This window comes from Cetorhinus maximus, chromosome 18 (genome assembly GCF_964194155.1).
Source record: "Cetorhinus maximus chromosome 18, sCetMax3.hap1.1, whole genome shotgun sequence".
Lineage (NCBI taxonomy): Eukaryota > Metazoa > Chordata > Chondrichthyes > Lamniformes > Cetorhinidae > Cetorhinus > Cetorhinus maximus.
The window spans coordinates 97,051,586-97,068,525 of NC_135896.1; the positions used below are offsets into that span (position 1 = coordinate 97,051,586).

At 39.1% G+C, this 16,940-nt stretch overlaps 1 protein-coding gene across 1 annotated transcript in view; it reads right to left on the reverse strand.

Annotated features, from left to right (window-relative positions):
- Nucleotides 1-8,710: 8,710 nt before the first annotated feature.
- Nucleotides 8,711-16,940, reverse strand: part of LOC144693387 (rho GTPase-activating protein 11A-like) — a 58,449-nt gene continuing 50,219 nt past the window's right edge. Inside the window, exons 11-13 of the mRNA XM_078563251.1 lie at nucleotides 15,826-15,931; nucleotides 12,833-12,980; nucleotides 8,711-11,429 (exon numbers count right to left, since the gene is read on the reverse strand). Of these exons, the coding sequence (XP_078419377.1) occupies nucleotides 9,703-11,429; nucleotides 12,833-12,980; nucleotides 15,826-15,931 (1,981 nt within the window). The 3' untranslated portion in view covers nucleotides 8,711-9,702. The remainder of the gene's footprint in view (nucleotides 11,430-12,832; nucleotides 12,981-15,825; nucleotides 15,932-16,940) is intronic.

Consider the following 16,940-nt stretch of genomic DNA (forward strand, 5'->3'; position numbering starts at 1 on the left):
GACACTGGTAAAACATTTCAGCCTTTCATTAGGTATCAGGAAGGAGCAAATTTCATTTTATTAATCTTGCATGGATTTAAAATGATTTCTGAAAAGGTTGTTGTAATTCACAATGCCAGTTAATCACCAATATTGATATTATTGGAAAAGTGAAGGAACTAATCATGTACTTGGATTGTTTCCTTGCCCCTTTGAAGTATGGGACCATACTGGGGAACTCATTGATGACTATTGAATGGCTGCCAGCAAGTCTCTGAGACAAAGCATTTGCAGGGCTGATGAAAATCATGAACAGGAAAGCACATGTTCCAATTTGATGTTGATGATAGGGAAAACTTCATATAATCTTAGGAGCCTGAAAGGAACCAAAAAATGTAATATCCTCTTTGATATAGCTGATTGAAATAACATCTGAAAAATGGAATGAAGGGCAGCTTGGGAGAACCTCACTAGATAATTGGTGAAAGCATGGAGGGAATCTTGATTCCCCTCTCCGCAGCATCCACCTCACCCACCCACACTCCCCCCACTGCCCTCGACGACTGTGGCATGTTTAGAGGTGTTGCAGTGAAGTAAGCCATACTGGAGAGGTGGGTTGTGCTTATACTATGTTAATGAGGTTCCATTCCTCATATGTTAAGTTATTATTTAATGCTTAATGACAGGTTTCTTAGAACTTAGGAAACCCAGCAGCTAGAGGAAGGTGGGAGCAGCTGGATCCAAGTACTTCTGCCAGCACTGCTTGTCGGCTGGGGGGAGGGGGGAGGAGGGAGGAGGAGGGAGGAGGGGGGAGGAGGAAAGCTTCTTCTCAGCCCTTCAAACAGCTTCTTTAATCTGCCTGTTGTTGTCTGTCAGCCAGTTTGCATTCCTGCAGCCCTGCTGAGATGGTATTGTCCGAAGCTGGACCTTCTAGGCCCAAAGCTGCTCAAGGTCATCCTTCAAAGCCATCTGCAGTCTCCTTCACTGAAATCCAGCAGCCTCGATTTCTGAAAAGGCTGTTGTAATTCACAATGCCAGTTAATCACCAATATTGATATTATTGGAAAAGTGAAGGAACTAATCATGTACTTGGATTGTTTCCTTGCCCCTTTGAAGTATAGGACCATACTGGGGAACTCATTGATGACTATTGAATGGCTGCCAGCAAGTCTCTGAGACAAAGCATTTGCAGGGCTGATGAAAATCATGAACAGGAAAGCACATGTTCCAAACCACACAGAGACACATGGAACAAAAGCACTAAGGGAATGCACAAGGATGATTAGTTAATTTTTGTATGCAATTGATCAATTTTGATTGGAATGTGTATTTTGCACTGACTCTTTTTTTTGCATTGTGGACAAGAGGACGATGTGATAGTGACAAAGAGAATGTATGGAGTGCGGGGTTGTTGGTGAATGGGAATTGGGGTTGAGATTGAATTAGTTGATCACATACAACCCGGGCAAAAAGGGGTTCTCTTGCACTTTCCTTTCCTCTTCCTCCTCTTTTTGTCATAAATGTGCATGGCCACTGTGAACCACGCCTAGCCCAATTTCTTCCCTTGTGTCTTTTGTATTTACTGTTTTCTTCAAAGTGCTTGATTCTAAATGTACAGATGTTTTGAGCATGATCAGAATTCAGAATCTAATTGAACCATCACCATGGTTTTTTCTTTCATTGCACTGACCCTTTGCCACGATGAAACATCCCGAGGCATCACTGAAAGAGCAGGGGAGTTCTCCTGGTGTCCTGACCAACCTGCCAACCAATAATCACAAAAGAGATTATCTGGTTACGACTTCATTGCTGCTTGTGGGACCTTGCTGGATGCAATTTGATTACCACATTTCCTTACATTACAACATGGATTATACCTCAAAAAGGCTTTAAAGCCTGTGGGATACCACGAGGTCATGAAAGTCCCTATAAACATGCTTTCTTCTTCTTAAATAACATTACAGAGTCTCTGAAAGCTATTTTTTTGATATATCAACATTTTCAGGAGAGAACTGACAGACCATAAATCATATTTTAGTGGAGGTACCATACTGTGTAACCATGTTCTGTGATACAGGAGAATAAAGTGATCTTGTATCAAGGGATTCCCATACAGGCAGTCCTCGACATTTTGACGTCCAAGTTATGACGAATGGCACTTACGACGTATATAAATGAACACCCTGTTTTGACTTTCCCATGTCAGTTTTGACTTTATGACGCTATGCCAGCGAATAAGTTCAAACTTCCATACGCACACAGTGACGCTCTGCACTGCCCATCTCCCTGACACAAGATGCTCAGTTGCTGTTCCGATGCCATTAGTACAGGACTGTACTATATTTTGATATGTATTTTTCAGCTTATTGTGATTTTTTATGTCAATATGATTGCTATTTGCAGCATAAATACTTTAATGTTGCTATATTATTCGTCTATAATTGATTGAGTACAAAATTCTGGGTTACTTTGGTGAAGATAGGCTATTGGGCCTTGGTTTAGGAACCAATCCCCCACTTACAACATTGTTCTTATGGGAAAATCGGTTCCGAGTTACGATGTTTCGACTTAAGACACGGTTTTCGGGAATCAATTGTGTCATTAAGTCTGAGGGCTGCCTGTACAGTGATTTGGGAACTGGGGACAAATGGCGATGAGTTTCATTTTTGCACCTTGTAATGACATGTGCAAGGAACGTAACCATAAAGAGTGTATGAACCATGAATTGAATCAAGATTTTCTTTTTTCAAAAGAAATCTGTTGGATTGAAGGTTCAGGTTGAAGTCACCTTGGTTTCCACATTTAACATTTTTAAACATTCTTTGATGCGGTGTGGGCATCCCTGGCAAAGCCAACATTTGTTGCACACCCCTAACTGCCCTTGAGCTGAGTGACTTGCTAGGCCATTTCATAAGACAGTTAAGAGTCAACCAAATTTCAGTGGATCTGAGCTCACATGGAGGCTGGCTTTCTGTTGAATATACCTTCACAATATAAATTACATTCAACAAGACATTGTGGTTTTATAGACCGTGATGTCTTTGCATTGCCTTCAAAAAGCTCCGGGACTGCCAAAACTCCTGCATGCAGAAGATCGGGAGCAAATATTTGCTGCAGACCCCTTGTATGATAGATGGAAACAGACTAAAATGCAAACATGATTACCAAACATCCATGGTCAAAAAAAAAGGAAACCTTTAGTTGAAAACTCCGGTGATGGTGAAAGATCAACCACATTTTTGAAAAAAACCTTTAATATGAAGGGTGCCCAAGAGTTATCTATCTTTGGAGTCTTTATGCATGCAAAATAGTCCTTGGAGTAGTATTTCAGTTGTGTTGTGTTTGAGGAGATCTTACTTCTGCCTTGGCTGCTGCTATCTCAGTGACTTTTAGAGACTAGAAAACTCGTGGATGAACTCTTTCTTCTCAAAGAAGATAAGGGAAAATTACTGGACAAGCGCCAAATAAAATAGAACAGTATCTACCAATGTGGTACTTACAAATATCCATATCTCTGGTATTAGGATTGATGAAGGGAGAGATGGAACAAAGAGCAATTTTGAAAAAATGCTCAAAAGTTTGGTAGATGCAATCTTTCATCAGGATGTCCAAAAAAAAATATCAAAACCTTTTGGCAACAAATAGTACCTGAATGCCTAAGCTGTAATATGCATTCGTAAAAAGTCTGAATCAGATTACAAAGCAAAAGGAACCGTTTGCCACTATGGCAATTTAGGAGAAAATATATAGAGATCAGAATTAATCTGGGCAATGGCACTTGACAGATGGTATGCCCCCTATACATAGTGCCTAACATATAATTCCTTTGCAGTTAATGGAACTGAATATTGGTGCTGTGTAGAATGGGCAGTCAATCAAGACAAATCTCTACCCTGTAAGCTCTACTTCTCAAATTATTTTTATAGCTAAAAGTGCTCAAAATTGGACTGTCTCAGGAGAGTACCTAATACTTGCACTGAACTTGGACAGCACAGTTGGCACACTTTTTAAAAAATGAACAAAATAGCAAACATATGTTTTTGCATTCAAGTATTATTGAAACAATATAAAACTTTAATAACCCTTTCCTCCTCAAGCGCTATTGCCTAACTTCGCCCTGCAACTTCCCAAATGGGATGCATCAGTAATAACCTCCTCTACAAAGTGGGGCATTCACGCCAGGGATAATCGGAACCACAATTTAATCATATACCGTCTGCAACGGAGAGACCAGAAAATGAATTATGGGCAGGATATTGAGGTTGGCGAGCTGGGTGGGGGGGGACCCGCTTGCCAACATGTAAAATGAAGCAGGATGATGTCGGGCGGAACTCCCGGTGTCACCCCGCGTCATTTCAATTTTCAGGTCGGCGGGGGCATAGCTGAATCAGCTGTGCGCCCGCCGACCTGTCAATGGCCTATTGAGGCCATTTAAAAAGTTTAAGGACCTGCCCATCCAATCTTAAGGTTGGCGGGCAGGCTGGGAGCCCTGGCGGGCTTCAGAAAAAACATGAAACCTCATCCATGGGTGGGATGAGGTTTCATGTAGGTTTTTAAATATTTAATAAAAGTTTAATTAGAAGTGATGGACATGTCCCAACTCATGTCACAGTGTCACATGAGGGGACATGTCAGGGAAATTTTATTTTTCTACATTTAACATTTTTGAATTTGGCGCCGATCTCCCTGAGGCTGAACTTAGCCTCAGGGAGATCAGTGCGCTCTTTTGCGCGCATGCGTGAAAGAGCGCACTCTCAGCTTAGGGAACCCTCCCCTCTCCTCCCCACACCGGCCGCACAGGGAGTGCAAAGAGCCTGCCTCTGAACTTGCCCCCCAATGGGGGGGGGGGGGGGGGGGGGGGAAACTCTGCCCTATGAAAAACATGGGAATGCTACTTTTGAGGCTGAATAATGTGAACATGTCTTTCATTTTAGAGTATCCAGGCTCCCAAGCAGTCAATTTCAATTTTGGTGATCATTAAAGAAAATAACATGCATTTATATAGCACCTTTTACAACCTTAGGACATCTCAGCTTGACAGCCAAATTAAGTTATTTTTCAGTATAGTTACTGTTGTAACAGAAGAAAAATAAGAGCAATTTTGCAGTCAAGGTCCCACAAACACCAATGTTAAATGTTACGATCCCCATAGAGACTGATAACTTTTGAAAAAAAATTTGAATTCTCAGTGGTCAACTCAAATGAATTACACAAGATTTCAAGCTTTAAGACTTACACTGTAACAAATAAACTAAAAGCAACATTGACTAGATACTATTATACTTAGGGTGTCTTATATAGCTAATTATGTTTACAGCAATTTATACTCTAAACTACAGAAAAATTCCCTTGTTAATGCTTTAATGTGCCTGAAAAACCTCCATCCACAGTTAAGACTTTACTCTGTCCCTTAAGTAGACACACTATTCTCCTGGAACTCGTCCAAAGTGATTCTTAGCTCCTGAGGGCTTGCTTCCTTTCTTTCCCTTTTCCAGTTGGACAACTTCTAATCTCTGGACAAGCTTTTACCATTAGGGTTACCTAAGCTCCCTCTAGCCAAAGCTAGACGAATCTTCCAGTCTTGTTTAAATTCTCATGAATTTAGTCTCTTCAATCTGAGCATAAACTCCCACCCACATTCTTGAGTGGTGAGCCATAGAGAATTGCTGCCTCTAACTCCAGTCTCTCTCTTGGATTTTGGCAGGCTGATCCATCTATGAGGTTCAGTGATATTTTAAGAAAGCATCCTGTGAGTCAATCCTACAATGGCTTCATATGGACTCTTCCCTCCTCAAAGCCGATCTCCACGGCAACATAAATCACATGGGCCTTGAATCCAGGTAGAAAGGCAGTTTAGTTAACCTTTAGACCCCAACTCTATTCTAACATGGGATTAAGTAAACAGTTTAAAGTATAACTGTTTACAACCGAATAGTCTAAACAGCTCCTGGTACTTTGAAGGCCAACAGTCTATGCACCGTAATCACAGCTGCTTTTGCCATTGTTTACAGGTATGAACATCTTGTATCTACTTCCCAGATAAACAACCTGGACCCCCCTCCACCAACCCCATCCCTTTTAATCTTTGACACCCAATCAACCCAGGTTTGCTGTCAGTAGAATTCACAACTGGCCACAGGACCCCTCTTCATTCCTCCATTTTACCCTAAATTAAAGACACAGCCATGAGGTATAATCTTATGAACTCTCGCATTTGGAACATCAATGATCAAGTAATCTGTTTCTCCGTCATGTTGGTTGAGGTACAATTATTGACCAGGACACTGGGAAGAAGCCCCTGCTCTTCAAACAGTGCTATGGGATCTTTTACATTCACTGGAGGGCAAACAGTTTAACATCTCATCCTGAGGGTGGCATCTCAGATCATGTAGCATCATTCCCTCAATGCTGCACTTAATTGTAAGCCTAGATTTTGTGCTCAAATATCTGGAGTGAGACTTGAATCCGCTAACGTTTGACACAGAGCTACCAACTGGGCTAGCTTCAAAGGCATAGCACAATAGTAAATATTCCACTTAAGGTCCTAAACCTTTGTAATTAATTTGGGAATTTTATGATAGCGATTTAAATGCACATTTTTTACATGTTTTGTAGGTAATTATATACATATGATAGGCAGGACCACATCATCAATTATTAAGTATAGAAAGAAAGTCTTAAGCCAGCCATGTGAGGCATCTTCATCAAAAGAATGATTTAGTATATAATTGACCTTATGAACTAGAAAAAAGTGCCTTTCACCACCTCATTGTCCCAACATTCCTTGCACCCAAAGAAATACTTTCTTTAAAGTGTTGTCACTGCTTTAATGTAGGAAATGCAACAGCCAATGAGGCACGCCAAGGTCTCACAAACAGCAATGTAATAAATAACTAGGCTCATGTTTATGTGGTGTTGGTCAGGACACTGGGGATAACTCCCCTGTTCTTCTTCAAAATACTGCCATAGAGCTATTATGTCCAACCAAGATGGCAGACACCCCAACCGTGAAGCCCTCCCTCAGTACTGCACTGGAGTGTCAGCCTATTTAGGAAAGGCCATTTCAAACCATCTACTGATCATGCACACTACGAAGTTTCATCATCAACTTACTTTATCTCCTGTGTTGAATTATAATTTTACTTTAAAAAAACCACTAGCTTTTTTAGCGCCTTATTTCTGGCTTGTTTTCTTGTAATTTTTCTCTGGACATTGATCAAGAGGAGATATTCATAAACATTTCTTGTACATTCATCTTATCATTTCTAAAAGCTTTCCCATTACTGAGGTTAAACAGACTGGCATGTTGTTGGGCTTATCCTTAACATTTGCAGTTCTCCAGTTCTTTAGCACTATCTCTTTATCCAAGCAAGCTTGGAATATTGTGGCCAGCTTCTGCAACTTCCACCGCTACTTTCCCTAGTAGCCTTGGATACAGCTCCATATGGTTCTGGTGTCTTAGCAACTAATACCTCCTCTTTGGGTATTGCTGAAAAAAACACATCAAAGCTTTTAGTCTTGCACTCATTAGGACATTTGCAAGAATACCAAATGTAAAGGGAACAACTTATTCTTCATGAGGAGAGAATGCTGATTGGTTTGCATGTGGACTCTGGTAGAAGTGGTGCCACAGAAAATGAACTAGTTAACTGATGACTGACTAAATCAAACCAGGCAGGTTGACTCTGATTGGTCAGGGCATTGTCCTGGGGAATGAACCAAGGAATGGCTGTCACCTATTTTGTTCAGTTGAAACAGGTGCAATGTGTGTACATGTTCTTTTCTTTAGCAATTTTTAACCCATCTAGTGTCTCAGTTACCTACTGTTTCACAATGACTCAGGCAGCATCTTTTTCCTTAATATGTACAGATAGAAAATTCCCACTTAGTACTTAGTTCCTCCGTGTAAATTCACTCTTTGGTCCCTAATCGGCCCTACTTTTCTTTTTACTATTTATATGCCTAAAGACGACATTTGGATTCTCTTTTTATACTCTCTTTTTTCATTTCCCCTTTGAACGTTCTACATTCACCTTGGTTCACACTTGTATTATTAACTTAATGTCTTTGTGGGAAAATCATGTAAATATTTGATTTTTAAGTGATGGATCTTTAACTCTGGATGAACCTTTTGACCGAAAACTGTGTGTTTACCAAAAATTGTTCATGTTGGTTTAAAATAATGATTTGTGTAGCTGCAAGGACAGTTTTAACTGATCTGTAACTGATAGCATGTATAAATCACATCATCCCTCGAGAGGGTCAGGATTAACATAATCCCATGAAGGACAAATCATATCACACCAAGGAGACTCAGGCACTGGAAACCGTATAAAAGGAGCGAACCAAAGGCCCTCGTCACAGTGAAGGAGACCAAGGGATAAGCTGAGAGTGGCATGAAAATCAAAACTATAAAGGAAGAGAAGACCATGTGACAATCCATGGCATGCTCTGCTGTCCATGGTTAAATCCGGAATTAAAGCCTATAAATTACTGCCTAATTTTGTAGGTTTTATACTTAATAAATCGTTGACTTGTCTCACTATGTTTTGCCTTGTCAAATTCAAGTCCAAATTCCTTACATCTGTCACATGCACCTTTTTCTGTTTCATCTTAAAGCTAACTTTTTTGTCATCCAGTGAGCTCTGGCTTTGTTTGTCCTACCAATCTCGAGTGTCCTGCAGACCTGTGTTTAAATCAAATACATTTTAAAAAACAATTGCACTCGAAATAAAAGGGAATATTTTATTTCAAATTCTGCTCCACTGAAGTCAAATGCTGTAAACATATACACGTATGCTCAAAAAAATAAAATTCAGAGTATGTGTGAACAACTTCTTGCTGTTTACATCTATGCTCAAATCAACCGACAATGATTTCAATGGAACAATTACAGTATAAATCAAACCCAATCCAATAGGATTGGTAGTAATAAGTTGAGACAGTCAACTTTACATGTGTATTTCATCATAAAGCACATTAATCTTAATTTATAGAGTACAATTTAAAATATTCCTGTTCATTTTAAATGAATATAAGCTACTGCACAATATACTGTATTAAAAATTACAGTACAATAAACTAAAGGTGCTTAACGGAATTTCTGGAAGAATAAAGAGATTTCAATGTAGCGAGAAATTTTTTTAAATAGAATCAGCATGACAAAAATCCAGCCTAGCTAATCAACCTGCTATATACATGCTCGAACAATTTTGGACACTATTGGGAAGGTGAATTTTTACGGTGATTCATTAGGTTAAAATTTACATTTAAGTTTCAAAAGGAATTTCAATTCTCCATCATTCCACTATGTTAAATGTTAATAAGCTTTAGAGATTTACTCAGTAGTGAATTTTCAAAAAAAAACATTTTTAAAGAAAATAACAAATTTTAGTTACAAGAAAGCTGCCGCCACAAAATATGACAAAATTATTAGTTGTCTAATACCACTCAAAGCAAAGGGCAAAAACTCAGTTTTATCGTATGCATTATAGCACAGAACAATGAAATACATACTATTAGAAACTCCCAAGTACAAAAATTGTTCAACATTGTACATTGGACAGTAGATACTTATTTTAATTTTTATCAAATTCCAGCATTCCAAGTAATTATAACCTGAATGTCAATGTTGAAGCTAACTTTAGGAGCTCAACTTGTGCAATTAGAGGCATCAAACAGCAGCAATGAAGAATGACAACAAAATTATCTTATCCCACATATTTATAGGTCTATGGCTTTAGTTGTGAGTTTTGCTGATGATATAGGACACTTTGGTGAACCTTTGTAACGATGTTTCTCTTTTTCTGAAACTTTATGCAACATGGAATTACAAATGGATTTTTCTGGAGTTACACAAGACATTTTTTCAATAATTACACTTTGCTCTGGCAGCACACAACCAACTTGATGGATTCTTGACATTTTCCCATTAGTCAAATCTTCAAAAACTGACTGGTTAATATTCTGATCGAAAGAATTCTTCTGCTGACTAACCAAATGCTCTTGTTTAAAGACAGTGGAATGATGTATTTGCGCTGCTGGTTTGGTTTTGCAAAATCCTTCAACAGATAAATTATTTTGGTGTACATCACTCCTATGTTTACTTTGCTTTACATCTTCATTTTGTGTGAATGAAAATGAATTTAGATTAAACGACAGAGCACTTTTATGACTTATTGACTTAACCATTGGAGAGCCAACTGCAATTGTACATGATCTGGTCCTAGTTGCTACTGATTTGTCATTTCCATACAATAATGAATTCATCCTTTTAATAGACTGACGAACTGGGGTGCGTCTGAACTTTAAAGGTGATTTGACAGTTTTGCATTTTGGATTCTGATCATTTAATGAAAGACTATTGAACCACTGAATATGTTCAACCACTTTGTGATGACCACGTTCAGTCTCCTTCACAATTTCTTCTGAAACCTTTCTCAAAGGAACATCCAAAGAAAGCATCTTTGAAGGGAATTCCAAAGCTGGAGTTCCATCTGTAGACAGTAAGTTGTCATCCCTCTTATTTAAAGTAGGTTCCAATTCATTAGGTAAGAGCACAGGCTGGTGCAATTCAGAGAGATGATGATCATCTCTGATGCCTGCAGAATTTGGCGCAGTTAAATTTTCTACAGGGTTACTATTTTCCTCTTGTTCTTCCAATTCTTTATAATTTGATGGCACCTGATCAGGATTTGGCTGTTCTGTGAATGAAAATACTGTAACACACTTAAAGGACTTTTGGGCTTTGTTTAGGTTACTATGATCGTCATCTAAAGGTAGAAAATTTTTGTCTTGTAGAACTGCAGCTCCATTTACATCTTGCTGATGCAAATTACTAATGCAATTTAGATTACTGCTCATGCCCTGTGTAGTGTTTATGTCTGTTGAGCAGGAATCTATTTTGGCATTTTGATGCTTAATTTCAGAAACTTGTTGGGATGACAATTCAGAGCATGAACATTTTTGATCTGACGGATCGCCAAGTGGGCTATCAGGTTTCTGAGGGGCAACCACATTTTGAGTCTGCTGGAGAAGCAAGTCACTTTTACACAAATTATTCACAGTGGGTGGTTTATGTTCTCCAATAATTGAACATGCGTTACTTCGCGATTCAGAAAATGCTCTTTTAATTTTCAACATTGTTTCTCCGGTCCCAATGTTTGCATCCTCACTTAAAGAATCACTGCTATTTCTGCTACCATTTTTGTGAGTTGCACACTGGTTCCGGAAATCCCCTGGTATGGTAGGTGGTTTTCCGATGACGAGTGTGGGTTCTGATTGATAACTTCTGGAATTTAGGTAACACTCTAATGGAGTTTCCATATCGGGATGGCTACAAATTACTTGGGGCTCTGTAGGACTGGCACCATTCCAAGACATTCGATGAGTATCTTTATTGCACGCAGGAGTGAGAAGATTTTCTTCTGATTTACTTATGCGCTTCGAGTCTGAAAGGAAACAAAGGGTGATTATAAAACCCAATTTTAAATTAGATACTCTATCACAAGGAGGAACATGGAACTAATGGCAAAAAGGACACAACCTAAAAGATGCATCTCACTTATTGTATAGCCAGGAATCATGAGCTGTTTAAATGGCCTACCTACATACTGGAAACATGGTATTGTATTTAGCACAGCAATTTTTATTGTTTCAATCTTTGAAAGATAGTGAATAATGGTGCACTATTAAGGAGATGAAACTAAGTTAATTATGAGACTAGGAGGGACTTGTTTGGTTCAGCATATTAAATACGCTTCACAGTTGACAGAAAATTCACATTTGCAAGCAACAGGATTTCCCCTCTTAAAAGGCTCAATGTTCTCCTAAACCATGAGGAAGCAAGGGGACTGACAGATTATTCAAGTACAAGGTCAGTAGTTTAGCTGTCCGGTAGAAAAAAAGAACTATTTTGCTTTTCCCTGAGGAGAGCTACCTGCCATCCATTAAACAGCATACTGAAATTGGGTGTAATCTAGAGGGGAGTGGGGGATGAGGCAGCAGTAAGCACTCCGACTCTTTCTGGCCCACAGAGTGCTGGATTAGCATTTGCCTCCTTCCAAGGCTGTCCTCACACCCCCTGCAGCTGCTAGGTTTCCCAAAGCCCAAAAGTAGGTCACGGTTAAACCTGCAAAGCAGGTTAAATCTGAGGCTTCCAGCCTCATTAACATATTTAAAGTGCCAACCTACCTCCTGGGTGCACTTCGGCTGTCTGCCCTTCTCCTACCTCACTAAACCCATGGCAGGTTGAAGCTGGCTTACTGATGCACCCCACAACCGCTCACCCGTTTACCGATGTTAAAATTCTCCCTCCTCCTCCCCCCATCTCCAAGTTTAAAACATTAAACACTTGCAAATTGAGAGTCTGCCACACATGGAGTAAAGTTCTCTCTATCTGTTCCAATCTCGGAATGTTTATTTTTTCAGTATTTCTGACCAAATAGCAATAAAGTTCAAAATATGAAAAATTTTGGACAATTTTGTAATCCAAATCCATACCTACCGGAGTTAAAACTCCCTAAACTCTTTTCACTTAAGATTCTTGTCGAAGAGACTTCCATTTAATTAGTCTGGGCTGAATTGGAACCATCCCAAAAACAAAAGAACAGCTGTACTTAACAACAGCATTGTAGCAATAAAAAGCTCTAATTCAAGGAGCAACAATTTTTCAACCAGGGATAAATAAAACTGCAAAAAATGTAGATCTGGGGCTTTATAGAATACGGAAACTTAGCTACAATCCTGTGATATTTTCATTTTTGTACTCAGCACATGGCTTTCTTAAAACCTTATAATGCTAGGTATGTGGGTTGCATGATGAAAATAAGTGGTGAATTTTGCCAACATTTACCTTTTGTACCTCTGTGTCTAACAACTGGGGTAAATGGGAGATCTTCCGCTGAGAACCAACTGTAGTTGTGAACATCACGCTGATTTGCAAGTCGCCAGCCAATGTTTTCTGATCCATTTGGAGCTGGGCCTCCAGAGGACAATGTATTCTGTGCAAAATTAAAATATTCATAACGTTTAACATGAAACAATGTATATAACCCAAGGTTAAAACTACTGACTTGTGCACAAGCAAAACTATTTATAAGTAATTGCTATGAACATAGTAGCAATGGAACATTCTGGGGTACAATGGAAATTTTACGAAAACTAAAGTATAGTTTGGCCCAGACTTTGCAGCAATACCAATGATACTAATAGTGCTCAGAGCCATTATGAAGTCAATTGGACAACAACTGGCGTCCACACAAACACGTTTAAACACCGAAGTCTGGATGTAGCCTGAGATATTCCATTCTTCCACACTGCACGACAGATTTGGCATTGAAAGGCATGCAATGGCTTGAACTTTAAGTATTTGCCATCAGTTCCCCACTAAAGATACCATAAAAATTTAGGCAGGTGCATATAGGAGCAAATGAAATTTTGATGGCATGGTCATTGATAATGACTGACAAATAATATCTCTGGCCCTGAAAATTTAAAAATATGGGGCAGGATTTCGCCCTTGGTGGGGGTGGTCAAGCAGCCGACTGCCACCCGCGATTGGCTGCGTTCCGTGATTTCATGTGGGTGGGCCAATTAAGGCCTGCCCTGTGTGGATCATGAACGGCAGCACTGAGCGCTGCCTGTGTGGGCGGGGGAAGGATGGAGAGCTAGGCCTAGCGCGCAGTTCACGCATGCGCGCAAGGGAGCACTTCAATCTCCGAGGCACAGAGCTGCCTCAGGGAGATTGAAGTGCTTTTTAAAAAAATTAATAAAGGCAGTAAAAATTTAATAAAACATGGCCCCTCATGTGACTCAGTCACATGAGATGGGACATGTTTTTAATTCCAAAATAAAGTTTTTATTTAATGCTTATTTGCTTTAGGAAACCTCATCCCACTCATGGATGAGGTTTCCCAAAAAATGTAAAGGCTGCTTGGCCTTTTCGCCAACCTGCCTACCGTAAGGTTGGACGGGCAGCGTAAATTTGAATTTGATTAGCTTGTTAATGGCCTTAACAGGCCTTTTAATTATCAGCAGGCGCGCAGCTGATTCTGGTGCGCGCCCGCCGAATGAAATGTTGCATGAGTACGCAATGACGTCGGGACGCATGCCCGACGTCATCGCGCGTCATTTTATGCTCAAGTGTATCGGACGCGCACCTGAATGCTGAGCGTAAAACTCTGTCCATGGAGTCTCACTCCTTCAGAAGTTAGTGATGGAGAATTTTAATTTTTTTCCTTTTCATTTAATTTCTTTCCCCCCCCCCCCCCCCTTAATTCCATCTATCTTTCCCAATCTTTATTTTGCTTTCTGTACATGATTTAAACCTAATTTATACTTTCTGGTTTAGGCTCTGGACATCTCAGTGAAGGATTCTTCCATCTGATTAATTAAAGAACCTCGCTGTTTCTTGCCCTGCCCAAGGACACTGTAGATGTCCTAGGGGGTGATGCATAAGATTAGATGCCAGATTAGAGCAAGGTGCTGCTTAAAAACCCACCAAACTTTGTGGACAGCTGTCAGTGAGGTAAACTGTGAAAATTATTTCTTCACAGCTGACTGCAAAATCTGAGCATGTACAAATCTGATCCTTTGCTACTTCAATCCTTTGCATTCTCTAAAAATTACAGCCTTGTAAGCTACAGATCCAGAAATGTGCTGATTGCTTTGTCAACACTGAACTTCAGCATTAATAAAAGGAACAAAAGCAAATATAAATTGCACTTCAAATATATAAGATGCAAGGGCCATGGGCACTTTGATAGCAAGGATTTTTTGCGTAACAACAAAAGTCTGGAACTATTAAGATGCACCAAAGCCTCCATCAACCTCTGCTGAATTACACTAACGAAGCTGCTTTTTTTAAAACAACAGAAATTCAATTCCACTGCCCAGTCCAGATTTTTTAATTTAAAATTTGCCTTAATATAACAAGCACAATTTTAAAATGTTTACTTCTAGCTATTAAAATTAGGTGCCCAAGTCTCTTCCCACCCCGCCCTCATGCCCCTCTCTCCACTCCCTTAATGTGCAGGCAGCAGAGTCAGGGCAAACAACATGAATTTGTGTTGTAAAATATATTTTCCTTAAATTAAAAAAAAATCACAGAAACAGTTTGGCAACAGCATTCCCCTCAGAAATTAAATTCTGGGATTCATTAGTCTTTTAGACCCTTATATGGAAATATCATCCATCTTACTGTAATCTGTTTGCTTATCAAAGACCTAGTGCACGTCACCAATAACCTTTAACTTTACAATCTTGATACCTGAAAGTCTAATTTATTGTAGAGTACTACCAACCAGATCAAGAGTCCCAGATATACCCATTTCAACTGAGCAATCTGTTTTCAATCAGGATCACAGATCTTAACACTAAAGCAAAGCATTACACCAAGAACATTTGGAAGGAAGGGGAACACAAATTGGACTTTTGCAATTGAGCTTTGGCTGGTCACAAATGTATTGAAACTGGGCACATTCACAAGGGGAATAACATCAAAAAGGTCTCTATAATATTATCTTAGCATGACACATAGATAGATATCAATTTAGCATTACAAACACCCAATTAGCAACAGTTATATATATTTTTAAACTTGGCTTTCACTTTATGATGGATAGTGAGAAGAGCATTTTGACATCAATCACAGGGGATGCTCCAATTAGGGTTCTCATTTAACGCAAGACAACATTCAACAGTGTGTTTTTCAACAATATAGCATGCATCTGAGAGAGAGAGAAAAAGATATATATCCTTATGGTACATCAAGCCTCTGAACTGAACAGACAGATACTCATACCAATAAGTTGCCAATTTTAAATGGTTATTACATCAACAACTTACTGGGTCTCTGTTTTTTCCAAGGCTAAATCTTAAGCGCAAGGATTTGCGGACCGTTCCTTTTCGATTAAGCTTGGGAGAAAAGCAACTAGCTTTTCCAGATTCCATCCTGCAAGACAAATAAATTCTAATTCTTAATGGAATTTTGATCAATATTGGAAAATAATCCTTCTAGACTTTTGTCAACAGCTTCTTCCCTTCTTGTCAAGTTTTCTCTCCTCTTCCTCGCAAAGGTGCTAACCACTGTCATGAAAATATAATAATTTCCATAATGTTATTGGGATTTATTGTAAAGTAGGAATAGTGGGGTCTGGATAGTCTGTGTGTGTGTGTGTGTGTGTGTGTATGTATGTATGTATGTGTGTGTGTGTGTGTGTGTGTGTGTGTCATGGTGCGTGTGGAACTTAATTTAATTAAAGACAGCTGGTCTGAAGGCTTTGATGAATCAGAAGAGAAGCTAGGTTTGAAATGCTAAATAAGTAAACATGACTGAAATTTTAGAATGTGAGGTGTAAAGGAAAATTTGCATTTTTAGATAAGCCAGAGTAGTTTGAATTTCAAAGGGGAGGGTGAAATGTTACACTTAGCTAGAAGAAGCCAAAAAGTATGTTTATGTTTTCCCAAAGCTTAATGATAACATTGGTAATATGAAAGATTTTTATTATTTGAAAAATAAAGCCCAAAGACATATTGAAACAATGAAATTTGCATTCAAAGCGGAAAATATGTACAAGGGAGAGAAGGCTATGTGTAAGAGGAAGGCATTCTAAGATCCAATAAGTGTGAAAAGTTTCGAGCCTCTATGTACCAAGCTGCTGCCTGTAGGAGCCGAAGCTAAGAGAATTCACTGTGAATATCCCTGTTCAGGGTATCATGTGCTTTGCCTGGGTCTGTTAAAATCTATTTTGCTTTTACTGTTGGCTTAAGAGGGGTGTAACTAGGAGTCAGATTAATTAGAGGAGCTAGGAGTTACCATAGTAGTAATTTGTAGACCTATGTATGTGCTTAAAATTATTTCTTTTATTAATAAATGTTTAATTTAGCTTTGTAAAAACACCTCTAAGTCTCAGTAGACTTATTACTACTGAATTCAAGGCATGCATGTTGAAATAAAAATA